Raw genomic sequence first — 20,574 nt, forward strand, 5'->3', positions numbered from 1 at the left:
GAAGGAGCTGCATGGCTGATGCTCATGAAGAAGTATAGGTCCCCCAAAGACTTCAATTGTTTGTCAACATCAGACTTTCTGTCCTCTATTGATGTGATGACTCTGTGGCTATGAACTATGAACATCTTAACTACTCCTGATATACAAAGTCTTGTGGCTTCTGACTAAGATCTCATCAAAGTCACTAAAATGGCTTGTTTTCTCAAAGAGAAAAGGTCCATCTTGAAAAGATTGCAAATGAATGTGTACTCAAGTTACAGCATGTGTGTCTCTCTTTGTGTATAAAGCTTTTCAAATGCAACCCAGTATGTGATGTTCTTTAGATTAATAATGTTGGTCAAAATCCTGTATCAGCTTATAATTAACTAAGTAACTTAGGTAGTATGTGGAGAGATCTTGTAGCACTTTTGAGACTAACTAAAAAAAGAAGTTGCCAGCATAAGCTTTCATAGATTTAAGTCTACTTCCTCAGATGCATACGCTAGATTGGGTAACTGTTCCATATTCACAATCTGTTTTGTCATGATTTTGACACTATTGCCATGATGGTAACTCACTCCACAGTCTACTTAGAATCATAGAATCATAGAGTTGGAAGAAACTGCAAGGACTATTCAGTCCAACCCCCTGCCATGCAGGAACTCTCAATCTAAGCATACCCAACAAATGGCCATCCAGCCCCTGTTTAAAGACCTCCAAGGAAGGAGAGCCCACCACTCTCTGATGGAGTTTGTTCCACTGTCAAACAGCCCGTACTGTCAGGAAGTTCCTCCTAATGTTGAGGCAGAATCTCTTTTCATGCAGCTTGCATTCATTGTTCCGGGTCCTGTTTTCTGGAGCAGCAGAAAACAAGCTTGCTCCCTCCACAATATGACATCCCTTCAAATATTTAAACAGGGCTATCATATCACCTCTTAACCTTCTCTTCTCCAGGCTAAACATCCCCAGCTATCTAAGTCGTTCCTCATAGGGCATAGTTTTCAGACCTTTCATCATTTTAGTCGCCCTCCTTTGGACACACTCCAGTTTCTCAACGTCTTTTTTGAATTGTGGTGCCCTGAGCTGGACACACTATTCCAGATGGGGCCTGACCAGAGCAGAATAGAGTGGCACTATTACTTTCCTTGATCTAGACACACTTCTATTGATGCAGCATAAAATTGCATTGGCCTTGCTAGCTGCCGCATCACACTGTTGAGTCATGTTCAAATTGTTGTCTACTTGGGCTCCTACATCCCTTTCACATGTAGTCTCTTTAAGCCAGGTGTCCCCCATCCTATAACTATGCATTTCATTTTTATGCCCTAAGTGCAGTACCTTACATTTTTTCTGTGTTGAATATCATTTTGTTAGCTTTGGCCCAGCTTTCCAGTTTATTCAGGTCATTTTGAATCTTGATCCTGTCCTCTGGGGTGTTAGCTACTCCTCCTAATTTGCTGTCATCTGCAAATTTGATAAGTATGCCCCCAATTCTGTCATCCAAGTCATTGATAAAGATGTTGAAGAGCACTGGGCCCAGGACAGAACCCTGTGGGACCCCACTGGTCACTTCTCTCCAGGATTAAAAGAAGCAATTGTTGAGCGTTCTTTGTGTTTGGCCAGACAACCAATTACAAATCTATGTAACAGTTGCCTTGTCTAGCCCACATTTTATAAGCTTGTTTGCAAGAATGTCATGGGGAACCTTGTCAAAGGCTTACTGAAATCAAGGTATGCTAGTACTTTTCTGAAGATTAGCTGCAAGGAGAGAAGGAGAACCATTCAGCCAGCAAATAGAGCACAGTTGAATGATGTTTCCATCAGGTTTGGGACAGTGCACGGCTAAGTCAAGTGGCTGAGGGGCTGTACAGATTGGCCATTAAGGCTGGACTGGGGGCAGAGTAGGGCCATGGCATCCACATCACACACCACACAGTGACATGGCACTCCTCTAGTGCTGCATCTACATGATGCTGTGCCAAAGGAGTGTGGGAAAGCTGCGTGCTAGCAGCTATGGTGCCCTTTCCAGAGTGCAAAAAGGAACCACTTTTTGTGACTCCTTTTTGTGCTGTGAAAAGGAAAGATTGGGGCCACAGCATGTAGTTGTTGTGGCCCCAATCCAGCGCTAAAATTGATGGCTGGGGATAGTCTGTCAAGCCACTAAGGTAAGTATTTAATTAAGCATAATTAAATACGTAGATATAAGTGTGTTCTGGTGGTTATTTGGAGGTGTAAGAGACATATATTTGAACTTGAAAAGCTGCACCTGTCTGGAGCCTTTAACTGAAAGTATCATTTATTACTAAAACCATATATAAAAAGGGGTATGTACTAGCAATTTAGAAAAGAAAATGATAATATAATTCCAAGGTCTCTATTTTAATTTGGCAATGAGTAAATCAATGGGACTTACATAAGTGGGTACTTACCATTCAGCAGTTGATTAAATGGGTCAAATCTAGCTGTGACTAGCAGTTGGATTTCACTCAGTGTCAGAACATAAATGCTGCTTAGCTTCCAGTTAAGCAGCAACAGTTATTGAAAGAGTAGAAGATGTCCTGAGTTTAAAGGGGGAATGGGACAGCATCCTAAGGTACAGTATGTTTGGTGTTTGAAGAAAGGTGACTCATCAGCTTATTCTCATGGAAATTTTGGGGCCTCAAAATGTACCCCCAAAAGCATCTCTTCATCACACTTTCTTCTTGTTCTTTAGATACAATCTGTCACCAGGACACATTGCTTTTGTGAATACAAAACTGCAATACACTCACACACACCTCTCCTTCCTTTCCATTTCTTTAGCTAAAATGTGTGGTACTTGTTTTAACAGTGCCATCTCTCTTTTCAAATCTATCTTCAGAAGCTATAGTAGCTGGAAGCTCATGCCAAGGCCAGAGGACTAAATAACATTCATTCCAACTGAGCCTAGGAAAGATGAAAGAAGTATATAAAAATATCCTATGGAGTGCCATAAATGTCATCTTATTCTTAAATTTTTAAAGGGCTTTTAAAAACTGGCTTTCTTGTTCCACTTTCCATTTCTGTTTTGACTAGCAGGATAATTTTACATGACAGAACTATAGCACTATAATTGCACTTTAATTACCATGGTTCCATCCTATGGAATCCTGGGATTTGTAGTTCAGGCGTAGACATTTAGAATTCTTAGCCAGAGAACCCTAGTGACTCCCCAAGCTGCAAACCCCAGATTTAACAGGCCATGGCAGTTAAAGTAGAATCACAGTGCTATAACTGTGTAGTGTAAAAGGTCCCCTGATGAAATGTAATGACATGTAATACTTGTAAATCACATACAGTGGGTCCTTGGTATTTGCTGGGGTTTGGATCCAGGACCTTCTGTGGATACCAAAATCCATGGATGCTCAAGTCCCACTATATACAATGGTGTGGTAAAATGGTATCCCTTATATAAAATGGCAAAATCAAGGTTTGCTTTTTGGATTTAAAAAAGAAATATTTCCAAGCCTTGGATGGTTGAATCCATGAGTGCAGAATCTGTAAATATGGAGGGCCAACTGAACTTGAGTTCAGGGACATAGCAGTGCACAAACATTTCTGTTATGTTTCCAGTAACCATATGATTGGCTACAGTAACAGCTGGATTACTCATTTGAAGCATGGTGGTGGGAGAGAGGAGAAGCAGACTTTTTTATATACTGCACAGTAAGGGTCATTTAGTAATGAACTATAATGATAACAGCTCTGTTGACAGATTTTATATCCAACTTTCTCAGTTCTCAGTGCATTTATGAGATCATTTAAAATCAAGCTTTGAACCTGTGAGAAGAGGGCAAATTGAATTAGGGCACCCCCTTTAACATATTTAATCAAAAGAATGGATGAAATATTAATCTGGCTCTTCTATTCTGTGTCTCATCATCAAAGTGCATAAATAAATACATTTAATAACACATGGAAAGATAAGAAAGGATTTTTATCAGGATAGAAGAGAACCTTCTTGGAACAAACATGTTGACCAGAGGCAGGGACTTTTTCAGCTCCTAAATTGAAGTTTTTGATATTTTATTTTATTTTTTAAGGCTTAGACCATGTAGCAAGGTCCTAGAACATGGCCCCATGGTCTCTGAGTCAGCTTAATGATCAGCCATCTTTCTTCAGTATCGGTCTGTTCAACATTAGGAGAGTCAACCCTTTATCATAATTCTCAAAAAAAAAAAAAAAAAAAAAAAAGAAAGAAAGAAAAGAAAAAGAAATTAATTCTAATTGCACAATTTGTCATATTCTTCTAGTTGGCAATGAATAAAACTAAGTGGACCTAAAATAATTTCTATAGAACTATGTTTTTAACTTGAGTGCAATGTCTTTATTCAGGCTTTTCCAGTCAATTCTTACATTGTGTTGGGAGTGGTTCACACTTGCACAGAAACCACTTACATATCCTCATTCAAACCCTTAGAAATTTGAAGTTAACCTCCTTTGAAATCAGCATGTCAGAGGAGCTGTCAGGTGATAATTATTGGCCATTTTTTATTTTATTTTATTTTATTTTATTTTATTTATATCCTGCCTTTCTCCCAAAATGGGAGTCTTTCTCTTGGAATGGTCAGATTCCCTTTGGAATTACTCTGGAGGAGATATCCCCCAACACTGAATACTTTTGAGGGGGATATCTGTTTTTTGAGACTTCTCAATCAGCCTGTAAATTTAATAGACATTGATGATAATGCACATATGGTCTTCACACAAGAAGCTGGGGTATAAAGTATAAAAAGATCTAAGTATAAAAGGAGTATAAAAGTGGGTTCCATACCTAGATAGGGAACAACAATGACATAATTATTTGCAGGAAGCATTTGAGAGATTGTACTGATATTGTTAAAATACTCATCAAATATATAAACAACGTAATCATATGGGCCAAACAGTTGGCTTTCAGTCATTAATAGAAAATTAGTAGTAGTAAGGACTAACCAGAGCTTAGGAGAGCTACTTTTCCTGAGTACGTCCTCCCAAAATCCTCTTGCTGAGGTGACCACTGTCAATGCTGACTAGGGGACTCTGTGGTTTGGTGTCAAAAAGTAATTTCTCAAAGCTCTGGAAGTATGCATACAGCTATGAAGCATTTGTTTTCATAGTTCATTTTCTTCAACAGGAGTTTGGGGCAGAACTTTGCCTTCAAAAACCAGCTGGTTTTAAATATTCTGCTAAATATGATTATAGATGGGGGCAGGATTTTCAGTTATATACTTGATTTGCAATACACCCAACCAATACAAGCTGGATATGTTTGTTATCATCACTTGAGATTCACCATTAGTTTTCAAAGGCTCCTGGGAAAGTCTGAACCACTTATTAGATGCCAGTAACTGCTGAGACAAACATGGGTGAAAATAATTAGCAATCTGTCTCAGACTACTTCTGATCTGAGACACACATATTACAAAATGGAATAGGGCATAGAGCTCATAAAAATAAAAATAAAATATTTTCCATTATAGTTTCAAGGAGACCTAGTGCAGAGTAGTGATTTGAGTGCTGGATTAGAACTCTAGTGTTGGACTAGGACTCTAGGAGACCAGGGTTTGACTGTCTGCTCACCCATGGAAACCCATTGGGTGACCTTGGGCAAGTCACACTCTTTTAACCTCAGACAATGACTAACCACCTCTGAACAAATCTTTCCAAGAAAACCCTATGATCAATTTGCCTTCAGGTTGCCATAAATTGAAAATGGCTTGAAGGCATACAACATACAAGACCTACAGAGTAGTTTGTTGATGTCATAATTATAATTTTTAAAAGCAACTTTCTAATTTTTCTCTTCTCAAAAGTAACTGTTTTACTTTTAGTTATTTTAAAATTTGAATGGCCTATAATGCAAACCACATTTATTTTCCATCTTCCTTTAGCTTCCACAACAAAGACCAGCACAAGTCAGCATGTGAACTATGTAATATTCCTCCTGCATCACTTAATGAGGCCACAAACTCATAACTATAGTAATTAGAAGTTATAGCTATACCCCATAGGATGTGACATTTTTCTTCTTGATGTTGCAATCATGATGCATAGTGACAGGCTTTGGCCATAGGTCCTAATCTTTGGGACTTGTGTCTTCATAAGTGGACTTGTATACATGGGAATTAAATTTGTGCAATTGTGTAACATACATATCCAGTAGATGCTATGTTATTATGTAGCAGAGCCAGCAAAGTGCCTGATGCTCATTGGTGCTCGATGCAATATGGCACAACACATTGATCCTGATGTACACCAGCACTCTTGCTGGTGTCCTATTAATCATCTTTGCATTTCAGTAAAGGGGTTTCTTGGCATCTTTGCTACATAGATAGGCATATACAGTATAAAGTTAGGTAATGTATAAGCTCATATAAATTATTATTATTATTATTATTATTATTATTATTATTATTATTATTTTAAAACAACAAATTAATTGCAAGTAGTTACAGAGCTGTGAGGCAAACTTTGATGACATCTAGTTAACTTTACAAGAACATCTTGTAGTGAGAAATGCTCATGACAATTTCTTCTTCAACCATAACTCTCTATATTCCTTTCATCATGCTTAAATTCAGAATGTATGGGAAAGTTGTCTTTTTCTTCTTTTTTCTTCTTCCTCATGATTTCACTAACAAGTATAGCAGTTCCAATACATCTTACAAACAGAAATAAAATACTGTTCTGGCAGCAGTATTGATCAAATACCCCTCCATTTTGTTTAAATGCAATATGTATGTGAGTGTATGTGTGTGCAGACATGTATGTACACCCAAGCCCCCACACATTATTTTGAATTTGTTGCATGCTTTCTATTTACTATACATGCATGCATAAATCTGCATGGTATTGGTTTTGGACAAGCAAAGTTAGCTTCTTAGTTTAGCTACTGATACATTCTACATTTGTTTCATTTATTTATAAGAGGAATGAAGAAAGTGTATTCTTCCAGATGTTTTGGGACTAAAATTCCTTTAATTCCTCCCCATTATCTATGCTCTTTAGGACTGATGGAAGTTGCAATCCAACAAAGGCTGGCATTCTGTTAATGGCCTATAACGGCTGGGGTTGAAGAGATTGGGATTCTCCATAAACCTCACACAGTGAACCAAATTGTTCCAGGATTCAATGTTTAGCTTCTGCAGCCCCCATTCATTGAGCATTTATTGACTGGGGAAGAGAGATAGGCATAAGAGGAGCATCTGGCTAAATCCTTATAGAAAGTTGACATTATCCACCAGGACTTCCATGGGCTCTCCAGAAGATAATTGTAATAGATAATATCAGTGTTCCATGCCTGTCTACAGAGGCATAGCCAGACACTTCTACAAAGTCCACCACTCTCCACTGATCATTAAATGCCCACAGAGTGGGGAGTTACATCAGCTAAAAGTTGGGTGCTGGAGGGGTTGAGAAGGGAGATATACTGTAGTTCCACCTGTGTGGAACTTTACAATATGCCTCCCGATGCAGGACCCTCATTAAGATCTTGAAACAAAATTGGATACACATGTTATGTCTATAGTTCTATGTTTCAAGTTCAAATAAAACTTCAACTGTATTGTATCTATGTCACAGATAGCTGTCTGGACACCTCCAAGAAAGCCATGACTTTTTTCCCACACTGATTCAACAATTATTCAAAATGAACTATAACACAGGCCCGATACATACTGCTGAAAAATGGCGGCCTGCTAGGAGCCTAGTTCCCTCCAGAGGGAAGCCGCAGCCGCCAAACCGCTCAGCTTCCCTCTGGAGTAAAAACAGCTTGGAAAAAAATGGGTTCTTTTTACTGCGCCAGAGTGATGCTACAAGTGTGCCACTGGCACACTTGTAACATAAGCAATGTGTGGTGCTGTGCGGATGCTGCACGGCGCTGACATCACAATGTCAGCGTTCGTGTACACGGGCTGCCGCCATTAGTATGCCGCCACTCCATACTAGGCTTAGGGACTGTGTGGTTGGTGCATGGTCCCTAACCCTAATATCATCGCCACCATGCCACAAAGTGCCCGTCTGTATTGGGCCACAGTCTTGCTTCCTCATCAACTACAAGGATGTCCTTAGAAAAGCACATCATATGTTCATAGCACAGCAGCACAACTGGGTCACATAGTTCAAGCCCACAATAACTCTCATGTCTAGATACTAGCAGAGTCACACTAACCAATATAAAATAGCTATTAAAGACTCCAAGTGTTTGTGTGATGGTTAATCAAAGAGTCATTTATGCTGAAAACAAAATACAACGAGCCTTTATTTTAAGACAACACAGAACTAAACAGAGGCCCTTAATATATAATCTTTCTATTACACTGAATCTTAGCAGATTTTGAAAGTAATGAATAAAAATAGAATGGAAAATCTATTTGCTATTTTTAAATAATGTACAATTTCATGGTAAATCATCCAAACTGTAATGTTTTTCTTTGTCATTCCATTCCCTTTCATTTCTACTAGTTATTTAACAATATACATGAACAATTCAGAAGAAAGACTGTTTTGACAAAGAATGCAGTGAAACAGTTCAACTGTATTTCAGCTGTCATTATTATAAAATCATGTTTTGTTTTATTATGAATTTTCTTTCCCTTATCTTATGTGCAGGACCAACTCCTCACCTATTTTTACCACAGACCCCAGCAATCGCACCTGAAGTCCCAGCTTCTAAAGGCAAGTTCAATTTTCTTTCTTCCAAGACTCTAATTTTTTTATTATATTCTTCAAACTTCCCAATAATCTTCTTTTTGAACAGTGCTTCTCAGAATTTAATACAGCACTCAGACTATTATCTCTGTGTCTCTTCTATTCAACCTACTCTCTGTCTACAAATCCCTTTTCTCTTCCCTCTTTTTTTCTTTGGTTATTATATGACATCTGGGAAACCACTAAATTATTTATCATCTTCTGAAGTATTCTCTGGCAGCCTGCAGAGTACTACTGCTCCAAAAGTTTTACACCAAATGGTAAAATGGCCAAAGGGCAAGTGTGTTGGAGGCACAATGTATACATTACACTGAGTTCTTTCAAAGAGGGGCAAAATAAGGGCATAAAACAAAAACATTACAAAATGTTGTGAAGTAATTCAGTAATTTAAAAGACCGATTCATTTAAAGAAGAACCATACAAGGATTAACCTCAAAGTGAATTCAGAGCACTTGAGAGAAATAAATCACAAGAAACTGATGGCATAACAATAGAACTGCTCCAAGCTACAGAGACAGAATCTACTCTAGTTCTAAGTAAAATATGTCAACAAATTTGGAAAATAAAACAATGGCCCACAGACTGGCAACACTCAATATATATTCTAGTCTGCAAGAATAGAGACACCAGGAACTGCAGCAATTACAGAACCATTGCATTATGCAAGCAAGGTGATGCTTAAAATTCTACAACAAAAACTCTTACTAGATATGGAGCCTGAATCACCAGATGTCCAAGATGGGTTCCAAAAAGGAAGAAGCACTAGGGATCATATGGCAAACATATTCTGGATAATGGAACATAGTAAGGAGTTTCAAAAGAAGATCAGCCTGTGCTTTATAGAAGATAGCAAAGTATTTGATTGTACAGTCGGCCCTCGTTATCTGTGAGGAATACCAAAATCCACTGATGCTCAAGTCCCACTGTCCCTAATGGCAGTGTGGCCACATGGCCACACCGCCATCAGAGACAACTGGATTGAAGTCCTCCCCCCCTTCCTTTCTTCCTTTCTTCCTTCCTGCCTTCCATTCTCTCTCTCTCTCTCTCTCTTTCTTTCCTTCCTTCCTTGCTTGCTTGCTTGCTTCCTTCCTTCCTCTCTGTCCTCCCCCTCCCCCTCCAAAGCTTCTTCCTCAGGCTTGGCTTCAGAGGTGGTTTGGAAGCAGAGGCAGAAGCCCCTATCTACACTCAGGACAGAATACAGAGAAACTGAATGGTTTCCAATTGGAAAGAAGCTCAGGCAAGGTTGTATTCTATCATCTCAACTATTTAATTTGTGTGTTGAGAATATCATGTGAAAAATAAAACTGAATTCAGAGGAGGGAGGGATGAAGAAAGCAACTTCATAAAAATATGACCACAGATGATTTTAAGGTAGGCAATAAAAAGATCAAAATGGTTGAAAATTTTCCATACTGGTCCCTACCTGGACCAAAAGGACCTTGAAGCAGTGGTACACACAATGGTAATCTCTCGTTTAGATTTCTGTAATGTGCTCTACATTGGGCTACCCATGTACCAAGTTTGGAAGCTTCAAATGGTGCAAAATGCAGCAGCCAGATTGGTCACTGGAACATCTAGATCAGACCACATAACAGCAATATTAAAATCTCTTCACTGGCTACTGATTAGCTTCTGGGCGCAGGACAAAGTGTTGGTTATTACCTTTAAAGCACTGCATGGCTTGGGCCCGAGTTACTTGAGGGAATGCCTCTCCTACACAATCTGCCCTGCACTCTCAGAACAACCGGGAAGAACTTATCAGAGTATGTAAATACCAGGTTAACAACAACTTCCCACAGGGCATTTACTGCTGTAGCTCCTAAATTATGGAATGGCTTGCCGGAGGAGATCCATCTCATTACCACTTTAGATGCCTTTAAGAAGGCACTTAAGATGGATCTCTTCTGACAGGCCTATCCACCCAATCTGCTATAAGAGAGTTAGAAATAATACCCCAGCTCTATTTGTAAAGATATGTATTTTAAATGATTGTTTAGTCTATGTATTGTATTGATAGCAGTTTTACTGTTTTATTGAGTGTATTTTATATGAAATTGTAGTTTTTTTATCTTGTAATGTTGTTTCTATTGTTGTAATCCCACCTCGATCCACAGGGAGTCAATAAATCAGAAAAAGACTAGGCCTTGGAAAGGCAGCTATAAAGGAACTAGACAAGATTCTGAATTGTAAAGTTATATCATTAAATACTAAAGTTAGGACATTTTCTGTTTCTATGTATGGTTGTAAGAGCTGGACAGTAAAGAAAGCTGATAGGAAGAAAATGAACTCATTTGACATGTGGTGCTTGAAAAGAGTTCTGAAAATACCAGGGACTGCTGAAAAGACCAATGGATCGGTCCTAGATCAAATCAGGCCTGAACTCTCCCTGGAAGCAAATATGACTAAATTGAGGTTATCGTATTTTGGCCATGTTATGATAAGAAAGGACTCACTAGAAAAAAACTATAATGCTTGGTAGAGTGGAGGGCAATAGGAAAAGAGGAAGACCACATTCCAGATGGTAGACTCAAGCAAAGAAACCACATCCACGAATCTGAAGGAGCTGAGCAGGGCAGTTGAGGATAAAGTGACTTGGTTGTCTCTCATGCACAGGTTACCATGGGTCAAAACTGACGTAAAGGCAGTAAACAACAAAGCAACAAAATTCAGACACATTATAGAATAACACAGTAAGCTCTCTGTGGACACATAAACTCTTTATAAACAAGACCAAATAAAAATAAAACATTAATGGATGTTCACAATTTAGTAAATATAAAAATACAGTGTGCCCGCATCATATGCGGGTGCATTATACGCTGCTTTCAGCATATGAAGAAGCGGAGGCATGCACCAGAAGAAACAATGATGTGTGCACTCATGGCGCGTGTGCACTACCGCCACCCCGTATCGCTGTGAGCATGAGCGGCTCGAGCATGCGCTTTTTCTTTTACATGGGGGGGGGGGTCTGGAACAGATCTCCCACGTAAAGGAAGGGCGCAGTGTAGGAGTAACCAGAGTGCATGGTAATTGAAAAACTGTAAATGCTATTCATAAGCATTTAATGTTATTTAAATTGTTAGTATCAACTAGAATAAACCCATTAAGTCAGTGGAATTGTGTGTATTGTGTATGTGGTGATTTAACAAGTTCCCATTGATTTAGTAGGTCTATTGTAGTTGGGAGTAATAATTGGATTTAGGCCAAAATGTTTCACATCTATTAAACGCTTGCAGTAAGCTGAGCAATATGGCTGTTCATTTCTTGTCCCAAGTGCATTCTTATTTATATATCTACTTTGTGCTCATATTCCCTTCTAAGTTAAGAACCTAAATATCTTATTATTTCTGTTGTATTCTGTTTGCCTCATATTACTAATAAACAGTATGCAAAGGTATCTTGTAGTACCTTTGAGAATAACTGAGCAAAAGACACTGTAGCATAACCTTTTATAGACAAGATCCCTTTGCATAGTGATGTTCCAGATGAACACAGCTATGGACTTTATCACACCAGGGGGCGAGGAGGCTTACTGTGAATAAATCGTCATGCAAACATCATAAATCATTTAAAAAGTGCAATCAGGGTTCCCGTGCCCACATGCTTCTTCCCACTCCTTCTTCTGTAATAACAGGATCTTCCGTTATGTACTCCATGATGCTTTGGTCATGGAAGAAGCGAGCGGGGACACTTCCATGATGATTCACTGATGGGAGAAGCGTGCGGGCATTTAAACTTCGATTGCGCTTTTAAATATTTTATGTTTTTTGCATGGTGATTTATTCATGGTAAGCCTCCCAAGTGATAATTACTAATAAACAGGTGCTTGTTTCCTAAAGAATCATGGGTAAGATTATTATTAGGACTGGATGTGACACAAAAGCACCCTTACATATGAAGTGCCAAGCAGTCAATTGAGGGATCGGCAAAGCATGGCTGGATGGAGCTTTAGTAGAACCGTTAGATCAGAAGATGTGGGAAGCAGCATATGAAGATATTGAGGAGAAGCTGAGTGCTTTGCTTGTTAGCTCATAGTGATGAGAGATACCATGCTCTAACTCCAGAGGTGGGTGAGAACTTCGGGTCCACTAGATGTTTTGGACTTCAGCTCCCAGAACCCCCTGCCAGCATGGACAATGAAAAGGGATTATTGGAGTTTTATTCCAAAACATCTGGAAGTCCAAAGTTTCTCCTCCTTGTGTCCATGTCTAATACCTTATCCAAGCTCCACCATGCCTGGTTTCAGAGAGATTATCTTCTTTACTTGTTTTGGTGGATGCAACTCTCCTACATCTCTTCTGATTTGCTAAAGTAAGTTTATTGAGAAATGGATGCTGTTCTGTCAGCCAATTTGCCATAACAGTAAACATACATTGTCCTGAAATACAATTACTATGTTATGCTTTAAATGCCATGAAATGAATATTTAGTTCCTAATTTTCAAAATTAATCATTATGTGTTCCTTTACCTGCTCCTCAAGGAATGTGAACCATTGTTGAATTGATTGAACCTCTTATACCAATCTTTGGTATAAATTATTATTTTTGCTAATTGAGACATACAGCCAAAGAGAAAGTGAACAAAGCACATATTTAGTATAAACAGCTGAATTGGTGCTCTGTATAGAAAAGTGCATGGAGCAAGAATTCAGTTCGCAGGAGCCAATGATATTTATTCAAGTAAGGAAAGAATGAAGAAAATTGGGTGCATAGGCCATTTGGCATCAATAAATGGCATGTTTTGGAGAGCTAGCCATCTAGTGTTGTGGCCTAAGCTAGTTTATGCAGTCTTTGAGATTAGGAAAAGCCAAGTAATAATTTTCAGGACAGAAAAATTAGAAAAATAGTATTATTTGAAACAAATGTGACACTTAAAATTTGGGATGGTCATCAAAGACTAACAAAATAACAATTGAAAATATAACATTCCCTTGGAGTGACTTTAACAAAGCTGGCTGAAATGAAATACATAATTGGTAAAAAAGAGAAATGCAACATATAAGAAATAAGCAACTATTTTCCACATCAAAAATAGACTATTGCTGACTTTGAGCTCAGAAATCTAACCATCTCTTACATTCAATGACAAGTTCTACTATGATTAGCCAGAACTACCCATGTAATTTTCCTGACATCAACAAGGGCTAGCAGCAATGAACAACAGGAACCAGGGCTATAACATGGCTTAGTTTTTAACTGCCAACAGGATGACTTCATCTTATGGTGAGCCCATGAATGAGAGAGCTTCAAGTCACCCTAGTACCAACTGCCCTGCTCAGTTTTTGCAGTCAGACTCAGAGTCATGACTTGATTCAGTCTATCCATCACATGTGTCCATCTGATTTAAACATTGATGAGTGACACAGGAAAAAAAGTCCTGATTCTGGCTGAACTGAAGATAAGCTCTGATTTATTCTTTCTCACCTGAAGAATCCTAAAGACTTTTGCTTGGAAGTAACTCCCACTGGTTCTGCTGGCATTTTGGGATTGTCGCTTCATGGCTTAACCCAGCAACAGTATTTTAATAGTGAGTTTCTAAAGCCCTCAATCTCTATTACTACTGGAGGAAGGGAGGAGGCCAATTGCTCTTCTTAAAAACCATCTCAAGGACCATCTCAAGGAATCATCTCTAGACCCCAGTTGCTAAGGCAACTGGGAAATCATATGATATTTGTTCTTTCCTTCCTAGCATTTTCTTTGGTACATGTTGTTTAAGCCTCATAGGACTGAGTTGTGTGAACTGGTTTGGAACATGGGGGTGGGGGTAAAAACTTCCCATGTTCTCAAGCAATAATTCAATGGTCCTTTTCAGAAGAATCAAAATAAAGTGAAAATACTGACATTCAGTGTCATCTACCTATTGTACTGTTAGGGAACAGTAGATTTGTAAGTTTGCATGTGCGTGTGTGTATGTATGTATGCGCAACTCATATCAATATCTAAGCTACATCATAACATCAAAGCAAAGTACAGATCCTTCAGGATTATTCCTTATGCCATTCTTCATAGCTTCTCCATTCATAAATCCAAGTGATTAACTTATATTTTGCATTTAAAAAAAACAAAATCTAGCTGAAATTTATATGAGCTTTGTTTGATAAAAGCTCAGGGAAGAAATTAAAATGAAAAGGATAAATGCATGTCTAAGCATATCATTTCAAGAAAATGCTTAAAAGGCAACAGCACAATTCACATCTTACTTTTGCTAACATTTGCAGCAAATATCCTTCCCAGTTTGCTAACAAAAATTCAAACATTAGTAACCAATTTGAGTTCAAATAGCCTGTTTGCTTTTGCATAATATAATGTAAGTATTCAAAGACACAGCCATGTTAGTCTGGATCAGTATGCAAAATGATCTTTTAATGTCTTTGGGACTAACTGAGAGAAAGAAGCTGGTAGCGTAAACTTTCACAGACTTAAGTCTACTTGATCAGATGCAAGTGTGAATATTTAACATGAATACAACGTAAGTATCTGTACTTATTGTTTCATATTTATGCACATATGTAGCATTTACTCTAGTGAGATGACACATGTTGGAGAACAGGATCATGTTTGACCTACCTCCAGGCCCACTTCATATCCAGATGTAAGCCAGTCTGCATGCATGGGATTCAACACATAGGCCCAATTATTTCTGACTGCACTGCAGAAATAATTCAGTTTGACACCACTTTAACTGCCATGGCTCAATGCTATGGAACTATAATTTGGTGACACCAAAGCTCTCTGACAGAGAAGTCTAAATGTTGGACAAAACTACAGTTCCCAGAATTCCATAGCATTGAGCTATGGTAGTTAAAGTGGTGTCAAACTAGGTTATTTCTGCAGTGCAGATGGAGCCACTGAGACCTATCCAGATTATATTAGTTGAACTTTACTTCCTACTTGTATCGGTCATTAACTACCTTAAATGACAAGTAATATGTTCCTTTGATTTCAGTAGGTTTCCTGTAAGTTTGACTAACTTTTGTTTTAACTTATTGTTTTTAATCTCAATGTTTATTTAGGGGAGCCTGTGTCTGAGTGGCTCTGTACAAGTGGCCTATTTTGGTCAATTACAGTTATGGAAAATACCAACTGCATAATTTAGTGTTTATGCTTTAAGACTGACTTTTGGACTCCTGCTATTCAGACTGTAGGAACTTTCATGGATGGTTTCCACCTTTTTGCTGTTGAATTCACTGTCAACATTTGTGCTCCCTTCTGAGTTCCTTAATAAGGTGATAGGTGTCCCATTGTGTTCACAGACAGTTGTTACACATATTGAGAAATGTGAAATGGGAAGACTGTAATCTCTCCAGGAGGGCAAATTGGAATGGCTGGTTTTGGGTCACATTGAAGGCCCACAAAAGATTTAGCTCATATGAGTGTTACAATATACAGTATACCTTCTGAAGCTGGCTACTGAGCCGCCAAACAGCAAATTACTACAGGCTGAAAAGACAGTGAATAATTTCAGAATGGCAGGAGGGGAAAGAAGAAAGTTCTTATTTTTTTCAAAAGACACTGAACTCTGTTTTGTTTCCAGTGTGTCTTCTGTGCCTCATTATTCTTTCACTTGCAGACACTGATTGTATCAGGCCAGTGAAGGTAATGATGGGCATGATGTTTAAAAACATCATGTGAATTTGAAGTGGTTGCTGTACCTGCTTTTGATCAGGGATCTTTGATACAAGTCAAACTGAAGAATTTCACAATGAAAAAGCAGAAACTCTCCTCAGGTCAGAATTTTCTTGACCTTCATAAACTTTCTGATTAAATCAGGACAGCATAACTATATTATATTTAGGGAAGAACTGGAATCTAAGCAGAATCCTCATTTTAAGAAGTGGTATTCAGAAGGAACTTGTTGGATGAGATGAACTCACAGACACAACAGCCCTTGGTGAAGGTCTAATATACTAGGAATATTAGTTCTATTCACATTCAATTGCAATGAATATTAATATTTTGAGATATTCAAGAAAGGGCAATATTTTAACCACTATTTCCATTTCAGCTTCAAATGCCCCTGGATAATGTAAATAGAACTGATCTAGCTAAATCATAGCTTTAATTTAGGCTTTAAAAATTATTACTACACTCTATCTCTGTGTCATATTAACACAGTATTTGAAGGGCTTTGTATGGATATGAGTATAATATATGAATAGGCCACTATCTCAATTACAATCTGACATATTGCTGATTAGTTTTGAAAAGAGTCAGTTAATAATAATATGTTTGATTTTTACCTTCCTGCATTTTCTCATTTTAAATCTGAAGGCAATATTTTATGAAAAACTGAGCTAATGTATCAGATGTGTCTCATAAAAGGTTTCCCCATAACATTTCTTGGGATTTTTATAAGAAGCACCAGACAAGCATTCAAGGAGTCAGAGGCTTAACTGAACCAAGTCACTCATTTGGACTCTTTGGAATTCACTCCTGCAAGTTATTTTTGCTTCTGAATATCCCCACACTCTGCCCTAGTAACTCAGCATACTATATTGATGGTTGCCTTTTTCAGCACCTTTCTTACTTTCTTACCTCCTCCTGTTGCAGATGATCGATGGGTAGGCAAGCTCTTTCCGAGTCAGCACTAATGATACTACCTGTATCATCTTGGAAGTTAAGTGTGAAAATACAGTGCTTTGCAGTGTACATCTCTAGAGAGAGTGTCACTTGTGTAGCACCATGCCTTGTAACTCAAGTGCCTCGCTATATTTAGAGCTTCCCATCACTGGCAGATCAACAGGCTGTTGTTACACTCAAATCTACTTTGAAGGATACTTGGCTTAAAGCCAGTGCTGATTCTCCCCTCCTCCCCTCTGTCTGTTAAAAGCTACTTGACATCGCAGGTGGAAAACATGAGATGCTGTAGAAGTCATTGAAGACCATTCAGCACAATATGCCTGACCTTTTTAGGCTTATATTAAATCCTTCTTATTTTTCTCATCACATCTTTCAATCCCTTGCTCCTTTGCTCCTGCAGAAATAAATCCCAGTGACTTTTAAAAGTTTAATTTCACTTTAGAAAAACAGCTTTCTGATTCAGGAAGCTTTCCAGGAACTTATTCCACAAACCTGGGATTGGGGAAGAGGGTTCTGATGAAAACAAAGTGAAGGAGAGGAGGTTGAAGGCCTACCTCAAAAATATTTATTGAATATCACAAAAGTCCCTGGGCCATTCTGTCCCAGGATGACTTACACATATTGTGGCACATTGTGCATCCCATCTTAGACCAATTTTTTTTTGTCTAAACAATTTGGATTTTTGTTATTCTCTCTCTCTCTCTCATTCTCAGTCAGTATATGTGTGTGTATTAAGCCAGAGGCTGGCAGATTTCAGTCATAGCAGATGTAATTTAGTTTTTCACCTTGTTGATGCTGCTGAATGCCCACAAGTCGTGGACCTATCATGGCTTTTCTTGGGAAGATTTGTTCAGAAGGTGTTTTTCTTTTGCCTTTCTTTGGGGCTGAGAGAGTGTGACTTGCCCAATATCATCCAGTGAGTTTCCATGGCTGAGTAGAGAATCAAACCTTGATCTCCAGAGTCATAGTCTAGGATTCAAACTATACCATGCTAACTCTTTCATCTTGTGACCAACCAAAAATGACAAGAAAAACTATATGGGGATTCAATGACTCTTGCTGGTCTATTGAATATCACCCTGAGATCTGCTGGTAGATCTGCCAGGAGAATCCACTATACTTGTGGAGAGCTATTGTGGCATATTTGGGAGGCCAAGGCGAACAGATATAATAGAACTTTCAGGACAGAGGTTGCAGACAATAATATAAAATGACATGGACTACAATTCTGCATACAGTTACCTAGGGATAAGAGTTCAGCACTATTTCTGAATATATATATATATATATATATATATATATATATATATATACACATATTCTGCTGATAATTCACTTGTGCGTAAAAATTATATATATATAATATTTTTTGCTGATAATTCACTTGAGCCTAAAAATCCACTGGGTGACCTTGGGCAAGTCACACTCTCTCAGCCTTAGAGGATGGCAATGGCAAACCCTCTCTGAATAAATCTTGCCAAGAAAACCCTATAAAAGGTTCACCTTAGGGTTGCTATAAGTAAAAAATAACTTGGAGGTACACAACAACAAGCAAGCAGGTTTAATAACTTAACAAGGATTCTGTTGCACTGTGGGTATCACAATACTATCATAGAGGTAGGATGAATTTGGTCTAGTACAGTTTTTGTAATTTGTTTAAATCAGTCTCCTCCTTGATAATATCATTGTGATTTTACTAGTGAAATCAATATGCAAACAAATGGGATTTCTAGCATTTAAGGAGGTGTCTGTTTTATAATACTCTTGATCATACTTGCTGCAGCTTCTGGGAACATACTGTGCTTTTCCAGCCTTTGTAATTTATTATTTGTATTCCCTTGACTTTACTTTTTATTTTATTTTTAAAAATATTTTTCCATGCAGTGGGAAAACTTAATGTGACAACTACAAAACCAATAAGTAAGTAGTATTAATTGTTCTCTCTCCCACTTAACCCCAACCCCCACTGTTTTGGGTTAGCAATACAAAGTTCTTACTGGAGTCTTATTTTAAATTACCTGGGGAGGGACATAGAAGCATGATGAAAATGCCCACATATACTCTAGATGTCATTCTGGGGCATTTGGAGCCAAAGCATTTTTGACCCTTGAGAGCCCTGAAAGTAAAAAAAAAATGGCCATGGGACCTGCATGTTGTATACAGGCCACAATTTGCCACTCGTTTTATATGAATTGAGGCTTCCAATAATCCTCACCATTGACTCTACTGACTAGTGCTGCTGGTCATTGCAGTCCACACATCTGAGGGCTTCATTATTCTCACCTCTGCACTACCAGGTCTTCTCCATCAGTTAACAATGAATAGGCAAGTACCTCACTGAGATGAAGCCTAAACACATCTTGCGTTAAAGTATGCTTGATCATCCTATAAATGCTATTTGCCAGGCAAGATTTTCTACCTGTTCCATTGTTTCCACTATTATTATTTCTCCAAAGTGTGGAAATGACACCTCAAAAGAAGGGTTCTGTCAGTTTGACTGACAATTCTTGAGTGAGAAATACAGAGGAAAATAATTGCCTTTTAAATTCATTCCTTAGAAGAGGAGAAAGGAAGGAAGGCAGTTCAAGAAAAGAAAGCTATTCCTGAAGTTAAAACAAAAGGTAGGATATTTATTGTTTTAAAGTGGGACATTTAATTTACTTGATCTTCATAGATCTCTGCCTATTGTTATGCTTTAAGAAACAAAACAAATACATATTTTTTTTATTTATGTCTTAGACGTAGAAGATGGGAGAAAAATAACTCCTGTGAAGAAAGCTATTCCTGAAATTAAAGTGAAAAGTAAGCTATTTGCACTGGTTTTCATTGCTAGATTTTTACTGAACTGGTATCAGTTAATTCATAAGGTAGTTTCAAATAACTTATTCATGGGATAATGTTTCTAGATGTGACCACATCAAGGTAGCAGAAACTGGAAACTATTTGCCTGTTGTGGCTCAATAAATGATGTGAATTTGGCTGCATTTAGGTACCTATATCTAAGAGTTAATCATGTCTCTCATAATTCACAAATTAAAAATGAAACAGGACAAGTTTGTCCAAGCAACATCAGAATGTGAACTAGATGACAAAACCTATAAGTAAGGAGGAACACACAAAATAGGTAAATATGCAGCCATTTGCTTTTGCCTGAGCCAACTGGGAATGGCATGATTCTGTCTCCTCTCCTCTCCTCCCAGTGAGTGCAAACTACTTTTAAAATCAGTTTGCAGCCACTGAAACTAGCCAAGGACAAAGGGAGAAAGTGGGAGGAGGAGAGAGAAAATGGGACATTTTTAAAGTGGC

General features: G+C 38.1%; 1 protein-coding gene across 1 annotated transcript in view; it reads left to right on the top strand.

Annotated features, from left to right (window-relative positions):
• Positions 1-20,574, top strand: part of LOC121925175 (triadin-like) — a 180,222-nt gene that overhangs the window by 40,235 nt on the left and 119,413 nt on the right. Inside the window, exons 7-10 of the mRNA XM_042457013.1 lie at positions 8,590-8,655; positions 19,153-19,188; positions 19,827-19,889; positions 20,008-20,070. Coding sequence (XP_042312947.1) covers positions 8,590-8,655; positions 19,153-19,188; positions 19,827-19,889; positions 20,008-20,070 — 228 coding nt within the window. The remainder of the gene's footprint in view (positions 1-8,589; positions 8,656-19,152; positions 19,189-19,826; positions 19,890-20,007; positions 20,071-20,574) is intronic.

This window comes from Sceloporus undulatus, chromosome 1, assembly GCF_019175285.1.
Source record: "Sceloporus undulatus isolate JIND9_A2432 ecotype Alabama chromosome 1, SceUnd_v1.1, whole genome shotgun sequence".
NCBI classification, from domain to species: domain Eukaryota; kingdom Metazoa; phylum Chordata; class Lepidosauria; order Squamata; family Phrynosomatidae; genus Sceloporus; species Sceloporus undulatus.